Genomic DNA, 19297 nt, shown 5'->3' on the forward strand with positions numbered 1-19297 from the left:
CTCCAATGTTCAGATTTAGTTGAAAGAGATCAACTGATATTAAAGCCAGTGTGTGTAGGATTTAAAAGTCCCTGGTTCATAACAAGACAAACACAAAAGACTTTACAGATAGGATCAGTCTGTTAGTTGAACGTATACATGCTGTTTATGTTCTGAACAAAAAAGTCATTTTTATATTGTTTTGATTACGACATAATTAACAGTATCTTAACGAGCTGTAGCAAGTGGCAGCTGATTTCATTGCCTATAGTGATGAGTTCGATGGCACATTTACTCTGTAAATTCTATGACGTTAAATGTGTGAGCTGGTGAGACAGTTGGGACTTCTTGCCGTCCACAGACAGATTGTGGTCATCGCAGTTTAAATCGCAATTATAATATTGGTTGGAAAATTTGCAATTCGATGTTTTCCTCAGATCATTAAGCTATAATTAAAACATAGTTGTTAGAAGCACATTTTATTTATTTCTTTTTGTCTGTTGTCAAAAATGATTCAGTAGCAGTTGCTCTGTAAATGTTTAAATCGTCGTCATGGTCGTCATGTTTCTCCTCTCCTCATTTTACATTTTCTTTATTCTTATTAATCTCACAGTTTATTTCTTCACTTTGTCCTGCACCTCCTCAATTTTCATTTTGTCATTATCTCACTCACACACAATTATCACTCGTCCTTACTTTCATCTCACCGTAGTGTTCACACTTTGACTTGGTAAGCCCCACCCCACCCCCCCGGGCCTCTCTCCTTCCCCCTGCGTCTCTAATATTGTCCTCCATCTTTTTGTGTGCTCGACTCCTCCACCTTTTATTCTCAATATTTCATTCCAGTAATCTCTCCATCTTTTTCGCTGGATCTCCCTCTTTAATCCTCCTCCTCCCGTTTAACCCACAGCAGCTCTGACTCTCTGCCTCAGAGACACATGATGAGTTTGACTCCACGCCACGGCCTCACGCAGACATGAAAACACACCTCAAACACAGAGAGGAGAGAATGCTTTAAACGAACCTGCATAGAATACCTTGGACACACACACACACACACACACACACATGAAGGACCCATGAAGCCAGAATGTGAACAGATGATCTGCTTGGCTGTCAGGGCAAACAGGCTGAGTTCAGAACATTGGCAGCCACAGCAATGCTACTACTAATTGCCTCGCTCTGCGTATTCTCTCAGTGTGTGTGTGTGTGTGTGTGTGTGTGTGTGTGTGTGTGTGTGTGTGTGTGTGTGTGTGTGTGAGAGAGAGAGAGAGATCCTCACATGCAGAGAGAGTCTGGTGTCTTTCACACCCTCTGGGTGCAGGACACGGTGACTCAATGTGAGATCACATGTGTGTGTGTGTGTGTGTGTGTGTAAAATGTGATATGGCTTCGCGATACTTTTGAGGACTGAGTTGTGACAGCCCACTGGTCTTGACATTTTAGGGCATTTTGAATTGTGATGACATTTGGACCAATCCAAACACAACAGCTCATTTACGGTCACTCCTATGTGTAATGTAGCATTTGAACAGTGTTTGTGACTGTGTGTAAGAGAGTCAAACCAACACGACCGACAATAAGAACTTTTCAATATTTGAGAGTTTAAGAAATATATTCTGATATTTGCTTTTTAACACAAACATTTTTGATAAGGATCTTTTGAAGTTGTAATCCGTGACAGTCCCGTGCGTTACCGTGATCGTAGATAGGAAGGTTTAATACAACAGCAAACACTTGTTCAGCAGCTACTTTGTCAAAAACACGACAGAGGAGCAGCTGGTGCGTCTGTTTACAGTGCAGTGAACAAACTCATGTTGTTCAAATGAAGGAGTCAGTAAATCATTTTTCCATTACACATCTCCACGCAGTGACGGTTGTTACCTGGCTGAGGAGTTGGCCGTGTGCCGCCTGTCACCTGCAGTTCTTCATCAGCTCACTGTGGCTTCTCCCTCTCGTTCCATTAATACCTGAAATATTCAAAACTGGCAAAAAAGATTCTGAAAATGACCGTTGTCTTGTTTCTTGTTTCTTGCAGCAGCAGTGAGATGTTGCATCTGCAGCAGATATAGTGTGAACAGTGAGGCTGTTATCAATGAAATACAATGATGAATTACATCCTTGTTTCCTGTGAATCCCTTGTGTGTGTGAAGGCATCATGCATCCAATGCAGGACTGACAGAATCTGTCACTAACGCTACCACGTACCACTGTACGGTAGTAGACGTTTCCAAATGTAAATACATTAAATGGCTGCTGCAGGAAAAACACAGACCATAAAACGTATGAAAATTAGGTTTGATTTCATGAAATATTCAGGAGTAGTGGTTAATAAAGAATAGAGAGCCACAGGAATGAGTCCTAAAACCAGGACGTTAGTTTTATTTTAGCACTTCCTGTTCCCTCGTCTCTCGTCTGAGTTTTCTTTTTTTTTTATATATTTTGAATATTGCAGGACAAAAACTGCAGCATCCAAATATACAGAGCAAACTCCACACAGGAGGGTGTGGAAGAAGAAGAAGTTAACCTAGTGAGGTCTGAAACTAGGACCTTCATCCTGTGAGGCGGCTGCAGCATCGTTAAGTCACAAGTTGCTAAACTTTAACTAGGCCAGCTGCACAGTTTCAGAGTATGGAAAGGTGCAAACAGCCTTCCTCTAATGCAAGATTTCCTGACGTCTGTCAGCGCTATTCGCTGTGGGTTCTTGCCTCATCTCTCCTCCAATGATGACCCATCCTGTCTTTTGAGAAGTGGCTACTTTTAGCACAAAGGCTTGGGCTGACCTATAGTCATTACAGGGGAATGCTGTGCAGCCAAACGTTGTTTCCAAGGAGACCAGACATGTCAGGGTGGATTTTGGGGGAATGTGTATAAACTGACTTACAGGACATCTATAATTTTTCCATTTGACGAAATGGCGCAGTCATCAGTAATGTGGCGTTTTCTCTTTGAATATTCTGAACAGTGTAAACATCATATATCTTCAATGAAGATTCGGAACAACCCCATACAGAATAAATATGATGCTGCCAGACAGCATGGAACAAACTTAAGGGGAAAATTGGACTAAAGATTTGTTTGGTTTCTGTGATCAGGGTTAAGGTAAACATGTAGATATATATTTTTATTGTTTGATATAGAAGAAAAAGTTTTGGGCGAATGTGAATCTGTTTGATTTATTTTAAGATCCCATGGAACGAATATAAATCAATATAATGTCCTCACAAGCATAGCAGAATCAGTGAGCGTATGTGTGTCCAACAGATCCGTGGGTGAGTGAACATCTCCTCTCTCACTGCTCAATATGGATCAATGCAGTAACTTTATTGTGTCCCAAGAGCCATTTGTTTTGACCCTGACAGATTCAATAACGGTCACAAACAGACGACTGAAAGACACAGTCAGATTATTGAGGAATATTGGCCACAAGCCGTCCAATAATATTGTTTTTAACATTCTCACTTTGTGTCTCTGTTTTCTAACAAGATAAACTTTGCTTCACCCAAATTTAGAATAATCCAACTCATGTTCTGTCGCTGATTGATCGAACATCTGACACAGTTCTGATGCTGCCAGGCTTTCCTAAAAGGCAGAAGCGTCTGGGGGATAGCATTGTCTAAATTATGAATCGAGCCGCAACAGAAAAGATCTCCCTGTTCCTCCAAAGTACATTTCTGGTTCTACTGGTGAAACTTTTCCCAAAGGGAAGTGGCTAACTGTGTATCACAGTCCCTACAAGTTAAATTAGGGACTTTAAGCAGCGGCTGTTAAAGATGATGTGATGGCGCAGATGTCGACTCGTCCGACCGTTGCTGCTCAACTTTCCACCTCGGGAGGAAGACTACTTTGCCCTGTGATACCTTAAAAGAGTTAGTGGGTAGTTACATGTTTTGGTCATATTTGACAGTCATTTCGTTTCTATTTAATTATACCATTAGTAGTTTTAGTAAAAGCATGGTGCTGTCCGTGGTGCTGAAGTAACAGATGGATTTATACCGTCTACATCAGGAGCTCTCAGGTCATTTTAAGAGACGTCTTGTAGCGATGTTCAGAGTGACCTCGGTTTCCTGAAGAAGTGAAGTAGCTGTTTTTGGAGTTAAATGTTGCTCGGTGATCTTTGATTTCGGACCGTTCAACCATCGGTGCTGAAAGTCCCGATTATTAACCAATCACTCCTATTTGTGGTAAAACAGTTGCAGCTTTGTCTATGCGTTAGGAAAGTTTAGGAAACATTTGGCTTGTCATATTTTCCTGGATGAGATTTTCCTACGATCAAAAGACCAAAATAAGTTTGCTCCTGGGCTCAACCTCAGGGATGAGGTGAAGGACTCAAACATCCCTGAAGCAGCTCAGCTCCTTTGTGTAGAGAGCCAGGAGACGTGGTTTGGGCATCATTTCAAGATGCCTCCTTGTGGGCATCCATCTGGGAGGAAACCTCAGGGCAGACTCACGCCAGAGGTATAATCTATCTTGTCGAGCCTGGAATGCATTGAGACCCCCCAGCAAGAGGCCAGGCGGGGGGGTTGTCTGAGCTCCTCCACTTCGCTGCCTCTGCTAATCCGAGCTAGATAAACAGCAGAAAACTGTGAAGATTAGAAGAATCCCACGTGAAAGTTGTCTTTTTAAAATTCTGGTCATTAGGCAGACACATTAGAAAATATGCTGAGACTTTCCTATAGTATGTCAGCCATAACTAATGAGGGTTATAAACTGTCAAGTCACAAGCACTTATCTTGAAGCCATAAAACATAAGAAAATGAAGTGCAGTGAAGACAGTGAGGTGTCTGCGTGTATGAAAATAGAGAATTTTTTGTACCAAAATAATTACTTGGTTTGTTAAACCCAAACTGCTGAATCCACATGGATGTATTGTAGAATTCATGCTTTCACAGAGTAAAGACAAAAGTTGTTTTGTGGCTCCAATGACTGATGGTGTCTGTTTTCCTGGAAGACAGTGGAAACAGGTTAACACGTGAGCACTGGCTGTGTTCATCCTGTGGCTGATCAAATCTTGTTTTCTGTCGTGTTCAGGTGGAGGAGTAGCGCTGCTCAGCTCTTTTCACATCGTGTTCCACTATTGATAAAAGTTCACTTGATAATGATTGATGTCCCCGTTTGTTGCTCTTGTGTAACTCCTAAGACGACCGTGACGAGCAAACCACAGCAACCTTCTCTTTTGTTTGCAGTCAAAAGTCTTCGGGAGGGTGGGGGGTGGGGGGGTGACAGCGTTAAAAGGATTGTGGGTGGAGGAGCGGGTGGAGTGAGAGGGGCTTATGAGCGCCAAAGCAGTGTAATGGTGTGTTGTTGTCATCTGAGACGACACATGTGTCTCTCTGGCATTAGGAGTATTCCTGAGCCCTGTTGTTCATAATCATAATAATAACAGCAAATCATTTGCATTGTTTCTCTGCAGCTCTCACTGTCTCAGCTGGCAGCTACTTCACGCTACCCGACCATCAGCCACTCCAGCTCGGCGTTGCCGTGGCAACAGTCGTTTCCTTCTCTGCTCCATCCTTCCCCGTTGGCATCGGCCCACCAGCTGTCACATGTCGTAAGATTTCCACCCCCGTACGCTCACGCACACACACACACATGCACACACATACACACACACACACACACACACACACACACACACACAGAGCCAAAATACACAAGCATTAAGCAAAAGGGAGTTGTAGGTACATTTACACACAATGTGCACATTCAAATACAGCAAAGTTAAAACATGGTACATACGCCTTGAACCATTCCCAAGTCTGTCATTCACTGAAGTTCAAAGACACACACACCTTTACAGTACTCTGCTCCCAGCCTCATACATGAGTCCACACACACACACACACACACACAACACACAACACACACACACACACACACACACACACACCCACACACAGTCCTCTAAACTGAACTCCAGCCCTGCACACTTTTTGTCTTTGGAGCTACTGAAGCTGCTGGAGGTGCTGCAGTTGCTCCTTTTCATCTTTATAATCAAAAGAAATATTATTCTTTGACTCCACTTTTCAAATTTTTCTACAAAGGGGACTTCAAATTTTTAAAGGTACCCAGTACCCTGCATAACATTGTGCTTTGCATTCTGGGAAAATATGTTTAATCTGCCACGTCCAGGGCTACTTTTATTAATGAGTTATTCTTTTATTCCACATTTAACCGCCTCATTTCTTTATCCGCCTCCATTTTGAAATGTAATTTGTGGCCTTTGAGGAGGTCACAGAAGTTAATTTTAATTTCACAATAGTTTCAAAAGTTTATTAAAATAATGTAATGGACTTTTCTATGAACGCCTATAGCACCAGACCACAACACAGGACTCCAAGGAGGTCTAAACAAATGTGAGCAAGCCAAACAAATACTTCTTTTTCCTAATAGATCCCAATGAAGTAGCATAGGGATGGTAGTAGGAATAATATCCGGCTGTCTCCACTTGCTAACAAGCTTTATGCATGTGTACAAAGTTTTGTGGTTGCAGCCAGGGGACAGCAGAAATGAGAACGTCAGCTACACTGTGCTGACTGTAATAACTCAGCTGAATAATTTCCTGAATTGACGTGAGGGTAACCTGTTCACCCCCAGTTGTAGGTGTTTGCTGCTGGGAATCGGCAAACAGTCATTTTGCCTTTGAGAGCCGCCTTGTCTTTGCTAATTTAAACCATGTTCACCCACAAAGATGCATATATTTGGGAAGCAGCACGCTGCACAGTATAAAGAGTGGTGAAATGGAGAGGAAATCATAATGCTGTAATCCTGGGATTAACCCTGAATTTTTTTTTTTTTTTTTTTTCTGCTTATCAAAGTCAGTTTGCACCTTCTTGGATGATAAGCACTATGTCTCTTTGATGTAGGAGAACCGTCGTCAGAACAACACATTGCTGGTGTTTGAGCAGTGCAGGGATTTGTTTGGCTGCCTGTGAATGGTTTCAGTAGCGTCACATGATGCTGAAGCGTTGGATGGTGCTGTAAACTGTTTTTTTGTACAGTGCTGGATCTCTGTTGCCCCCTTTCTTTTTCATGCCGCATCTCATTTTTAGAATTAAGTGTGTCACTCACATCCGAGCGTCCACCCTTGTGGAGTCGCAGAGTGGAATCGTTTCGGTCGTACCTGCTGTGAGCGTGTCACAGCGCTCGCTCATCACATCCCGTCTGTGAGGCCACTGGGCTGCGTGGGAAGGAAATGCAGCATGAGACGGGACTTAAAACATTAATCGTTGCCATGGATATAACTAATGCAGCGATCTTGACCCTGCAATCCATCCAAGTGTATTCTTTTAAAATGATTTTGAAAGGAATCCACATTGGCAGCTCGTGTGCTACGTTAGGCCTCACTGCAGAAATAAACTGAAAGTGTATTTACAGTTTGTTAGACAGGATTTAAATCTATAAAAAATATGGTGCATTAAAGGTGTAAAATTTTTTCCAACTTATTTTGTTTGCCATGCTTTATGTTGTAAATATGCAAAATCTATTCAGCCGTCCATACATTTTCTGCTGGGTTGTGATGCCCATACGTCCTTCCCCCTTCCACTTACTCCTCCTGGGGCGTCTCAGGGTGGCCCCAGTCCAGATGGGGTAAATAAATCCCCAGGTTCTCCTCCCAGGTGGATATTTTCTGGAATACTTTCATCCTCATGCATTTTTATCACATGTCCAAACCAACTCAACTTTCACCATTCAGTGCAAACCAGCAGCAGTTCTACTCCAAAGTCCAGATGTTGGTTGCTAATTGTGTTGGTGATTACACCAAACACATGACCACAGTGAAGGGCAGGAATATAGATCGAGTAGTAAATCAAGAGCTTCGCCTTCGATCTGAGCTCCTCTCCTCTTCCTGTAACAGTCTGATCTACACACACGGTGGACTCTCTCCAAGTCAGCAGAACGATTGCTTGAGGCCCCATGATGAATTGAGGATTTGGACGGCTCTCTGCACTCTGGACTTCATGAGTCTGGAATTGCAGGGATTACTGGGCATTTGGATTCAACCTTTTCTAAGAATTTAGTTGTACTTTCAGTAACAGTAATTCAGTCTCAGTAGTTTGTCCAGTTCATGTTGTGAGGCTGATGGATTTCTTGCAGGCGAGCATCCATCTTCTCAGGCTCCGAGCTATTGGCTGGTGGCTGAACCACGGTGGTTCAGACCAATAAGCGTCAGCGAGGGAGGAACTACAGGCAGCTACAGGTGTGTCTTTGGTGTGGCGACGAGGAGACGCGACTGTTCGATAACAACAGTGTTAATGACTCCCTAAAGAGGTTAACGTAGATGCTGCTATAGCATCAGTATGGAAGCAGACAAGGGCCATGCTCGCAAATATTTTATATCCCGTTATCTCGAGATAACAGGAAAATTATTTTGTTATCTTGAGAAAACAGATAAGGCAGCTTTGCTTTCTCGAGATAAAGAGAAAATTATTTCATTATCTTGACATAAAATTGCTCCGTTACCTCAAGATAACAAAATAATTATCCCGTTATCTCAAGAAAACAAAGCTCTGTTATCTCGAGATAACGAGATTAAAAAATATTTGTGAGTATGGCCTTTCTCGGCTTCCGTACATCAGTTATGTCAGAGTATTTCTTCTTTGAAAGAAGAGCAGAAAACGGCACTGATGACTTTTCTTGATGGAAAAGTTGTTCCCACTCTTCTCCCGACTGACTTCAGCAAAAGTTTGATTTAACAACTGGCTCCACTGAAGGCTGCAGAATCTGATTGGTTGACGTTAGCATGTGATAGACAGATGATTCCTTCACTCACCTGCCAAGTGTTTTTTCTAACGCACCTGTCCTTCGCCCAAACAGTTTCCACCGAAGCCTTCCCAGATGGTTCTGCGTAACCAACCATCTGCTGCGTCAGGTTATCATTCAGTAGTTAAATAGATAATGTGGAAAACTCTGTGAGTGAATACAGTAAATCATTGTCTCATTCCTTCATACTGTCGTGGGTTTAGATACGTAGTGTGGGCTTCTCCATAAATTTTATTCATTCACCGTTTGTTATCACGGTGGATTGTAGGTGCTGTTTCAGAGCTGTTCTGGCCAGTCCACCTGTTTTTTACGCCTCAGCACAGCTAAGAAGGACTTTGCTCATATTCTAACTAGACAGCAGTAGCTTTAATGGGTTTCTCCCATAATCCATATAGCTTAAGCTGTGAATCATATTGCAGGAATAATCCAGGAACTGTGGATCAGGCTTACTGGAGATAACAATAGTCAGAAGCACAACATGGCTAAAAAAAGACACAATTCAATTTGGTTTTGAAAGACTGACTAGTTCACACTATGGAAATATTGTTAAAACAACTTATCTGTTTCATAGATATCTACAACTACACTGGTAGTCCAGAGTTGACGGCATCCTGTATTTTAGTATTCTTGGTTAAATGTCAAGCGACATGCTTTCTATACATCCTGAGGTAATCAGGAGGTCGGTGGTTCAATCCCCGATTAGGCAAGATACTAAACCCCAAATTGCCCCCAATGTATCGTCAGTGTTTGAGTGTGATAGGAAAGTGCTGAAGACATAGTAAAAGCACTGTAGTGTAAAGCACTTTGACGTTTACTGGTAACTTTAATAAAACTCTTACAAGTAATTTTAGGATTAATTTTGTGTTATTTTATAAAGGAATAACACATTAATGTTGTCAGTCAGCTGGACGCCATTTTTTAATCTGTTTATCCCTCAGGTTGGGCAGGAGGAGAGAAGCTGAACTGCTTTACCATAACAACAATTTAGTTGTCTGTTAAGCTTGTTCACTTGAACATGAAGTATTTTTGGATAATTCAACCTCCCTGAAGTAAAATAATCATCAGCATCGGTTCTGAAAAGCCTCAGGGGATACGTGGCTATCAACGTAAACCAACACCTCAGAGAGAATCTGCACACTGTCAGAGTTAAAGCAAGCTGGTATCACTTTGTGGTAATTGCGGCGTAGTTGTAAATGCTTAAACGTAGTGTAACAGTTGTAGTGCACAAGTGCAGAAGTCATGAAATGAACTGTGCCAGTTACACAGTGATATAATCTAAGGTTTGCCATAAGATACTAGTGATACCAGGCTGTAGCTGCCAAACCCCCTGAGTGTATGGGTGTGTTTTATTGCTTTATTTTATTGCTTCAACCCTTCACTGGTAAACAAATGAATGTGGTGTCTCGGGTCACATCCTGTTTCTTCTAAACTCTCGGACCATTTCTTGGGCGCAGTTGCGTTTCTCATCTTCTGCAGCTCATTCTGTACAATTCAAAAAAGAAACACTGTCAACATTAAAGCCATGGATAAGTGTGATACATTACATCCTAAATTCCACTAGCTGCCATTAGTTTTCAGTTACGATACTGTAAATGAGTTTTTGTGACATTCTCTTTGCATATATTGAGTCATTAAATCAGTCTGCGGAATTTATTGTTGAAACCTCCATTTGTCCTTCTCCATGACCTGAAAACACCTGCCCATAAAAACCAATTACTCATGTGTCATTTGACAGGGTAGTCTTGATGGCAGCAGGTTCAGATACAGTATAAAGCCATTACATGGAGCCTTTTCAACTTGCGGAGGCTTCTACACCACGCACTGGCACCCTCTCAGGTTATTACAGCACAGGCTGTTTGATCAGAAGAGGAACATGGATATGTATGTTGTATCCATGTAGCGGCGTGACTTTGGTCGAGGTTATTACTAGCATGTTTGATGGAAAGCTCAATAATGTACAGCCATGCATGTCCTCTGATAGGCCAACTGAACCGTTTGCATGTATCAAAGACCAAAGGAAAAATGCTTGACTGGAAAATGACACCATTAGCACTCCTTTGCTAATTATCTGTGGTAATACCCCTCCAGCTATGTGTGTGTCAATGACAATGAAGAGGGGATTAATGTTTGCCACTAAAAATGTAGGAATGTTAAATTGATCCAGAGGCATTTACTGTTATTTTTCTGCAAAAGCAAAAATTGATGACAAGAAATTATATTGTCAAACATTAGAAGGTCAGTGACTGAGCTGCAGATGCAAATGCAAGAACGCATCTAAATCACAACATAAACAATGAATTGATGGCCTTTAACTCATCACTTAGCAGGGTTCCTACACGTCCTGGAAAACCTGGAAAACCAGGTTGACCAGTTTTCCAGTCATGGAAAACGCATGGAGAAATTAGAGAAAACAGTAAAATGTCCTGGAAAATGTGTGTGATGTCGTGGAAAATCATTCCAACATTGTCTGATTTTCAAGGTTAGGGTTGGGGTTAGGGTTTGTGGACGGCAGTATTTTGAATAGGCTGCTGTCGGTTTTGTTTGGCAGTGCTGTGAACTCACCACAAGGTCACATCACCTGCTGCAGGTTGGATGATTTACAACGTTAGTGGCCGAAACTCTGAAAAATGTAAGTTACATTACCTTTAAATGTACGTGACTGACTGTCTGCTGCCGACTGTGGTATTTTTTGTCATGTTTATAGATTAACGTCTTCTTCCCAACTTGTTTTAAACATTTAAATAACGGGTTAGCATGTTTGGTTCAGTAGCTTGCTAGCTTGTTTAGCCTCTAGCTAAAGGTTTAAGGTTTGTGGTTCAACTATGGCGGAGTTAAGGTTTTAAATGTGTGTTGACTCTTTATTGAGAGTTGGATGATAATGATAATAATAATGATGAATGGGAGCCCAAATGTATGTCAGCCAAACACCGGCTAAATACTCGCTAACGGCTGGTTTAGCTTTGCTAGCATTTTTGTTAGCATCACTTCAAACACAATGCTGAGTAGTTCAGGTAAAACGGATGATAATATCACATGACATGTTTAACTGTTGTAGTGTTGTGTTATTAGTGCCCAGATAGCAACGGTTAATATAATTCTTAAGAAATAAGTTAGTCATGTTATGAATAAATAATGATAATAATTATAAATTATTGCCACAAATGTGTTATAATTTGATGATTAATTAAGCATGTAAGAGATGATTTCATAGCTACGTATAGGCAAGTATAGACTGCACATATTTTAAATCAAACTTCCACACATAGGAACATATCGGTGTGTGGTGTGATTCCTGTCTTGTCTTATGAACTACATCATCACTGAAAATGTCCTGGAAAATTATTTTTAGCAAAGAGTGGGAACTCTGCTTGGTAAGCAGTCCTGTTTACATTTATCTAAATTAAAATGAGAAATCGACTGTCAATGGCACTTTGGTTAAATTAAAAGTTACCACATTTGTTCTTATTCTCATAAGTGGAAGAGATGCTGATGTTTCACAGAAAATGCATCATCTTCACTCAAAAAAATAAGTTAACGCTGCACTTTATGGGGTCTGTGGAAGTTTCCTGTAAGGACTTGGTACAAATTCAAGGGACACAGGAATGCCCTTGAAGCAAGCAAATTTTCACTTAATTGCATATGTTGAACTGTATTCCATATAGATGTTTTTGCATGTTCTGTTGGCTGAATATAACTTTCTCTTGGTTACACTAGCTATTAAAGTGCTCCCAATATAATTTCTTAGAATGCAAAACATTCATGTTATTTTTTTTGGCTGGTTATATATTTGTTTTAGTCAACAAATCACACGAAAAGATCAAAACCAACAATTCATTGATTCCTCTGTCTGTGTATCCAAAGCCTGATGCAGCTTATTCCTCTGAGCCATGAAGCTCCACTGTGATGTTCAACTATACAAATCAGTGATCCCCACAACACTGAACTGGCTCACCTGATGTTCCTTCATTAAGATGAACATCAGCATTGAGAGTCAATACCACACTCACCATCCTGCTGCCAAATTACCAGAGCATGAATGTGTATTAACTTTAGACTGAAAATAGTCCCCAACAAATGCACTGTTTACTCCTATTCAAGTGGCATCTGCTAAAAACCACAGCGCCCAGTTGTTTTTGGAAATGACTGAGATTAAACGACCCACTTTGAAAGATTTGCATCTTCACTGAGAACCAGTGGGTTTGGGGCCACAGCCAGAGAAGGGAAATGGAAGTAGTACTGAGAGATGGACAAACACATTGTTGGTTTTGGTCTTTTTGTGGGATTTATAAACAATCAGTATAGAATGAAATGGGCAGTTTAACAGTGTATTTGATGTATGTTAAAGCCTGATTAGAAACTGAGCGAGAGCAGATCACTGGAGTTTTGAAAGTTGCGATGAATCCAGTGCTTCGCAGGAAAACCCGCGATATTCTGCTCTTTGATAGCTTGAGAAATTGCATTGGCACACCTTACCACTTAAGCTTGGTGATGTATTGTCTCCACGTCAAGTTTATTTATGGAGTATTTCCAACTTAAAGGTATGTTGTACAGTAGAGGTCAGAAAACAAGGGACTCTAAAAGCAGATAAGATCCAGTGTAGTAAAACACTGGTGATAAAACAGCACAACACTAAAGAGGCATACAGAGAGTTAAATATCAAATCAACACACTGTAGGTAATAATTTTATCATTTTCCACACATCATGTGGAATTAAGAAAAGCAGAGCACACGCCATCGTGTTTATCTTTGGCTACTAAACGTCTTGATTTACAGTGTTTATAGTTCTAAATCAATTATAATCCAGGAGAGTTACTTCCTGTGGATCTGAACACTGACTCACATCCTGAGCAAGGATATGATAAACGCTCCAGTAATGAGTCGACCACACAGAGGAGAGTATCGGTGGTTTAACTGACAGATGAGCCTTCAGAAGCACTGAAGACATTTAAGGCCCAGGTGAACCTGAAAGAGGCTAAGCTCTTTATGTCCCCTGTGACATGTGACTCCTGTGTATCCAAGTCCATTATTTCTCCAAATAAGTATAGTGTTGGAGGAGCCAGAGTATTAAACCATTTCCAGAATCAGTTCTGACAAATCCACTACGAGCTTTCTCTCTCGCTGCCACTTCACTTTGACCCGAGCCTCCACAAAACAGTTTTACTTTCTGTGTAATTTTCATGCATCCAGATGCCAATTATTTATAATGAAGTCCTGGCTGGATTCCTGGCTGTACTAAAGTGCAGTCATTTCTTGATGCTGCCTTTGACCACACTTTTGTACAATCAACTTCTGACTTAATAGAGGCGTTGGCTATCTGTGATTCTGTAAGATGCTGATGAATATGATCTTAGTGGATGGTAGGGAGTCTCCTAAGTGACTACTGGTGGGGAAAAAATCTACAGAGCATGGCTCTAGTGTAACAAAAATTATGTACTGCTATATTGCAGCAATACTACCGATGATATAGTGTATATTCCAGCCACTAGTGGCAGCACTGAGAGCACCGCTGCTGAGCAACGCTGCAGTCGGGGATGAGGAAGAAATCCTGCACCATGGCTGCAGTGGAAAAGTCTTACTCTAACTGAGTGAAATGACCTGGAAGTATCTGAGCAGCAGCCACAATAAGAGCTGGTCCAATTCTCTAATTGATAAGGAAAGGAGCTTCAACGCTTCCTATCTTATCTCCTTAAGCATAGGAAACACTGGACCTTCCTTTATGAAAGGAAAAGAGAAAATGCCATCCCACAATTCCTTGCTGCAACAACATTCAAAGCAATGTACCATTGTAGTTTCACCACAGCAGACCCATGTAAATGTAGAAACAACAGAACATCTGTTTTATGTTTCTGACACAATTCAAAACTTATGGAAATCCTTGTCTGATTGTCTGAGCTGCAAATCCATAAATGTAGTTATTCTCTAGAAAGATAAGCATCATCATAAATATCTATACATAAATGTTGTTACAAAACTCGGCTTACTGCACTAAAAAAATATTTTTTTCCTACTTAACAAGTGTATTAAAAAAACTCTAAATAGGCCTATTTATGTCTGAATATAATCCTTTCTGGCCCTTTACTCAGTTGCTTATTGTTATTGAATTATTACTTTAAAGGCTTTTTTTACATTTCTTTCACATTATCTTGTACATTGTGTTTCTGGTTAGGGATTGAGTATTTATTGTCCATGTGTTATAAATGAAGTTTGTTAAAAAAAAATCCTAGTGAAAGTGCAGTTGGATTCCTTTCTGACCGCAACCCATCTTTGATTTGAGATGGTTTGTGTTAACTTGAATCAAAGAGCTTTTTTTTTTTTTGTTACTTTTTCATTGCATTTCTTTCCCCATTAACTGAAACATCAGCATGGACTGCAGAAACCTGCACTTCAGCTTTCCTGGCCTCTTTATACATATTAACTAAAAACTTTCCATTCTTGCGTCTGTATCATCCCATGGTGCTCCAGGCCTGCTCAGCCGTCAGCAACATCGCCCACCTGGAGATGGGCCTTCAGCGGGAAGAGGACGTGTCATCTTCAGCTCAGAACGAAGGAGACCAACTTCAGGAGCTGCCCTTCACACCTGTCCACGCCCCTGTCATCACCCTGGGGATGAATGTGCCGAGGTGAGCCCTTCTTATAGTCTGCGTCTGATATGGGCAATGAGCTGCCCCAGAAAATAAAGAGGTGTTTATGCTGTAAAACCTCCATGATGGTTTTTGTTGAAGCTGACATGAAGAAATATGATAAAAAAAAACATCTTGAAGTGTCTGAAAGCAACAAAAAAAACATGCAGTGATAGTTGCATGGAAAAAGTAAGAATAAAACAAATGGACAGTCTTCATAAAACATGCTGGACATTATTTCTTTGCTAAGTCCATTATCTGGGACCAGACCAGAAACCACGCCTGATCCTGTGTGAGGAGAAAGGAAAAATACCGCTGCATGTATGTTAGTGTTGGCATCAGCTGTGTCATCTGAATCGCAATAAAGAGGCCAGCTGCTGTGAAGCCTTAAGCACTGCCCAGTATAATGATAGATGCTCGTGATGGTTAACCTTGAAAATCCATTAGCTGAATACTGACTTGAGTGGATTTGAATTGTTGGTCAGCGTTTCAGTGTGAAAAGGACGTTATCTGGTGTTTTTTAGACATATGAAACAAGCCCCACCTGGACGTCCTAGATTATACATATGAAGCTCGAGTTTATAAAACAAGTTATTTTTTTCCCTGGTTGTATTTTCTGTGATCAGTTCCTCACTAAAGTCTCTGGTTTGATGAACTTCTCCACTACAGCATGTGAGTGTGATCTGAGTGTTATTTAATAGGAGACGTTATAGGATGAAGTCACTTTAAACCTCCTCTTAACTTGTTACTGTTTTATCGGGCCCGGTATCTCGGTGTCAACACTAGTACAGTCCTTCATTACCACAATAGTTCACTGTCTCGCTATCTACAGAGGGGTATCGATCGGCTCACTAATTGGCAGCATGTGTGCACTGGGCAGTACAGCAGTGTTGTCAGTAAGTAGGAGAATTCAGCTCCGAGCCAATTTAAAGAAATTGTTTTGTCAGCCTTTACATCCCACTTTGGGATAATGGTCTCAGCGTTGTTTGCTAGTGTGAAAATTCATGATTAAATCCAGCTGCAAGGGAGACGTTTTGGATTTGATTTAGTGGAGCAGAATGCAGTGAAATGAGCTCACAGTTTACACACAGCTAATAATAGAGATTGGAGAGGATATCATAATGGCTGCGGAAATGCAGCAGGGTCTGCTGAGGTGCGACACCAACTGAGAATGCACACCCTGTAAATAATGGGCACGGTAACTCAGAAACAAGGCATTGCATTAGCACAGAGAGTCTGTAAATAAGCAGCTGGCATCAAAACAGTTTCCCAATCCCAGAGTTTGGATCCAGACACGATGCTGTTCAGTTCAGTGGGTTGAAACATCTCTGCCTCTTCACTCGGAGCCAAAACATCTTTTTGACTGTTTTTGGTTTGGAATGACCCACTTCTCTGAGGAGAACAATGAAGTCTAAAGAAGTTTAATTGAAGTTGCTGTGCATATCTGATTGAGCCTCTTTTGAAATAAAAATGATGGCTTGAATATTAATCTACTGGGGCTAAATTAAGATATAAGTCTGAGAGAGGGAAAGCATGAAATTGACACAGCCGCAGAGGAAAAGCCAATCAAATATCTTTACTGTTGTTGCCTTAATTAGTTTGATCAAAGCTTCTCTCTCTCACAGATTTGCCGCCGTGGCCTCGACTGTTTACCGACTGGACACAGGCAGCGTCACTGTTATGATAAGCACCAGCATCATTTTTCTGTGCATGCACTATAGCCGGCCATCTGTGCACTGTGTTTATCATACCCACAGTGTCTGGTGTCAGCGTTGAAAGTATAAGTTATGAATGTTTCCATAGTTGCAGAAAAACAGGTGGCCACTATGATTAGAGGTAAATGCCAATTATACTAGAAAATCCTGAGGGAGCACTTTGGCACCCATTCTCTCTCCACTCTAAGTGTTTATGTGGTGCTGCTGCTTAACAGACATCTCTGACATACTCATCCTGTATAATCACCGTCTCATCACGTTTTTTTTCTCAAGTCCTGTCGGACATTGAAATTCAGGTTCATTGCAAATAGGATGAAGTGAGTAAAGTGAAGTTATCTCCCAAAGGATAAACATTTTGAGTCAGGATGGAAGTGATCCAAGACGAATAGCGCTGGGTCTAAAATGATAAAACAGCATCGTATTCCACTCGGAGCCAAATGTTTTTTCTGCCTCATTTACAAACACAAATCACCCGAGTGAGGCCAGTGCAGCGGGGAATAAAAACATTACATCCTGCTGCTCGTAAAGCATCAAGAGCAGCGTTCACTCAAATCTTTTCAGTGTGGTGAATGATTGATGTGCACTCATGGATCTGCAGCTTTTTCTCTAATTTAACCCTTCTTCTCTAGATCCTGCTCAGTCAGCTCCAGGAGCTCGCTCGCCCACCTCTACTCGGCCGGCTTCCCAGAGATTATGGACTGCAGCGGGCAGGTGGCAGAAGTCCTGGATCCCACAGAGCCCGTGCCCTTTGACCCCCAGCGTGAAGAGACAGACCTCCTACAGGGAAACCTGCTGGTGTTCCAGTTTCTGGCGTTTACCAGGTGAGGCCTGCGGTGCTGGGTCACGCGAGGCTGCAGTGCAGCTATTGACTGACAGCAGCAGCAGCTCATGTTGTGAGGTTGTGCACAGTGTATCTGCTGTCGTCATAGAGATCAGTATAAATTTAGCCTGTGTGCTATGACAGGTCACATGTGATTATTTGTTTCTGGAGTGTTGCTGTAAATATAATTATTTCTGTTTCCAGAAATGTCACAATTGCTGTGTTGTAAGTGAAAGAGAGCGGCCACTGGCTTGACAGCAGTTTAGTCACTCGCCATTGAACTGTACACAGGAAAAGATCCGTCTTTTATTATCTGACAGCCAAGGACGACGCCTACCCAGCCTACCTTCACATTTCTGTTTTTTAAAAAAAAAATTTATTTGCAGCCAGATTTCAGTGCATTTAAACCAGGCATAAATTCTTGCCACTCATCCTCCACTCTTATGTCAAGTACACACACACACACACACTCACAATTTCAGAATAACATGTGAACACATTTCCCGTCAGCGACCCATCACAAAAACCCTGGAGCCAACGTCCCCTCTGTCAGGGGCTGACAGTAGAGGGGGGCTCCTGATGGATGGGCACAAAACACACCACTCTTCGTGTCCTTCCATCTCGTCAACAGCTCTGTCAGCAGTTTGATAAACCCAATTCACATATGTCCTGTTCATCATAGACTCACCATCACCAGGCCTCCTGTGCACCGGCCTCCACTCTCTGTATTAACTTGCTGTTAGTGACATGATGCACAATGCTCCTGTCAGTGCTGTGTGAGAGTAGGTAGATCTGCTTTCAGTTACAATTCATATGTGTATATATATATNGGCCAATATATACTATACATATATATACTGTACATATATATATATACACAACAGATATTTAACAGATATAAAAAGATATTTAATGAAAGCAGGATATTTTACAGTTTAACAATAAACTTTATTGTCCAAAATGACATCAATGCACTGAAACTGTAAATTTCACTCGGAATTAAATAAGACATCTACAACAAAAAAAACATAAGAACATATATGTATATATATTATATATATATATATATAAAAGCACTTCTTGGTTGTTAATAGATGCCATTAACTTCACATAGATTCACCTCAGGTTGCTCTAAACTTGAGAGATGGAGAGATGATAGCAGAGTTATTGATCTGAATGTCCAGAAACTTATTCCTCATGATTCTTTTTTATTGAGTAACAGCTACAAACTCTTTGCCTTTTTCGTGAAACTCACAGGTTTCAGTGAGAAATATTGCACCTGCATGTAGATAGATGGATGGATGGATAGATAGATGGATGGATAGATAGATAGATAGATAGATAGATAGATAGATAGATAGATAGATAGATAGATAGATAGATAGATAGATAGATAGAT

At 41.1% G+C, this 19297-nt stretch overlaps 1 protein-coding gene across 1 annotated transcript in view; it reads left to right on the forward strand.

Annotated features, from left to right (window-relative positions):
- nphp4 (nephrocystin 4) overlaps positions 1-19297 on the forward strand; it is a 162883-nt gene that overhangs the window by 90615 nt on the left and 52971 nt on the right. The window contains exons 12-14 of the mRNA XM_022765934.1: positions 5393-5530; positions 15206-15363; positions 17708-17899. Of these exons, the coding sequence (XP_022621655.1) occupies positions 5393-5530; positions 15206-15363; positions 17708-17899 (488 nt within the window). The remainder of the gene's footprint in view (positions 1-5392; positions 5531-15205; positions 15364-17707; positions 17900-19297) is intronic.

This window comes from Seriola dumerili, unplaced genomic scaffold (assembly GCF_002260705.1).
Source record: "Seriola dumerili isolate Sdu_G_001 unplaced genomic scaffold, Sdu_1.0 BDQW01000800.1, whole genome shotgun sequence".
In the NCBI taxonomy this organism is placed as follows: Eukaryota; Metazoa; Chordata; class Actinopteri; order Carangiformes; family Carangidae; genus Seriola; species Seriola dumerili.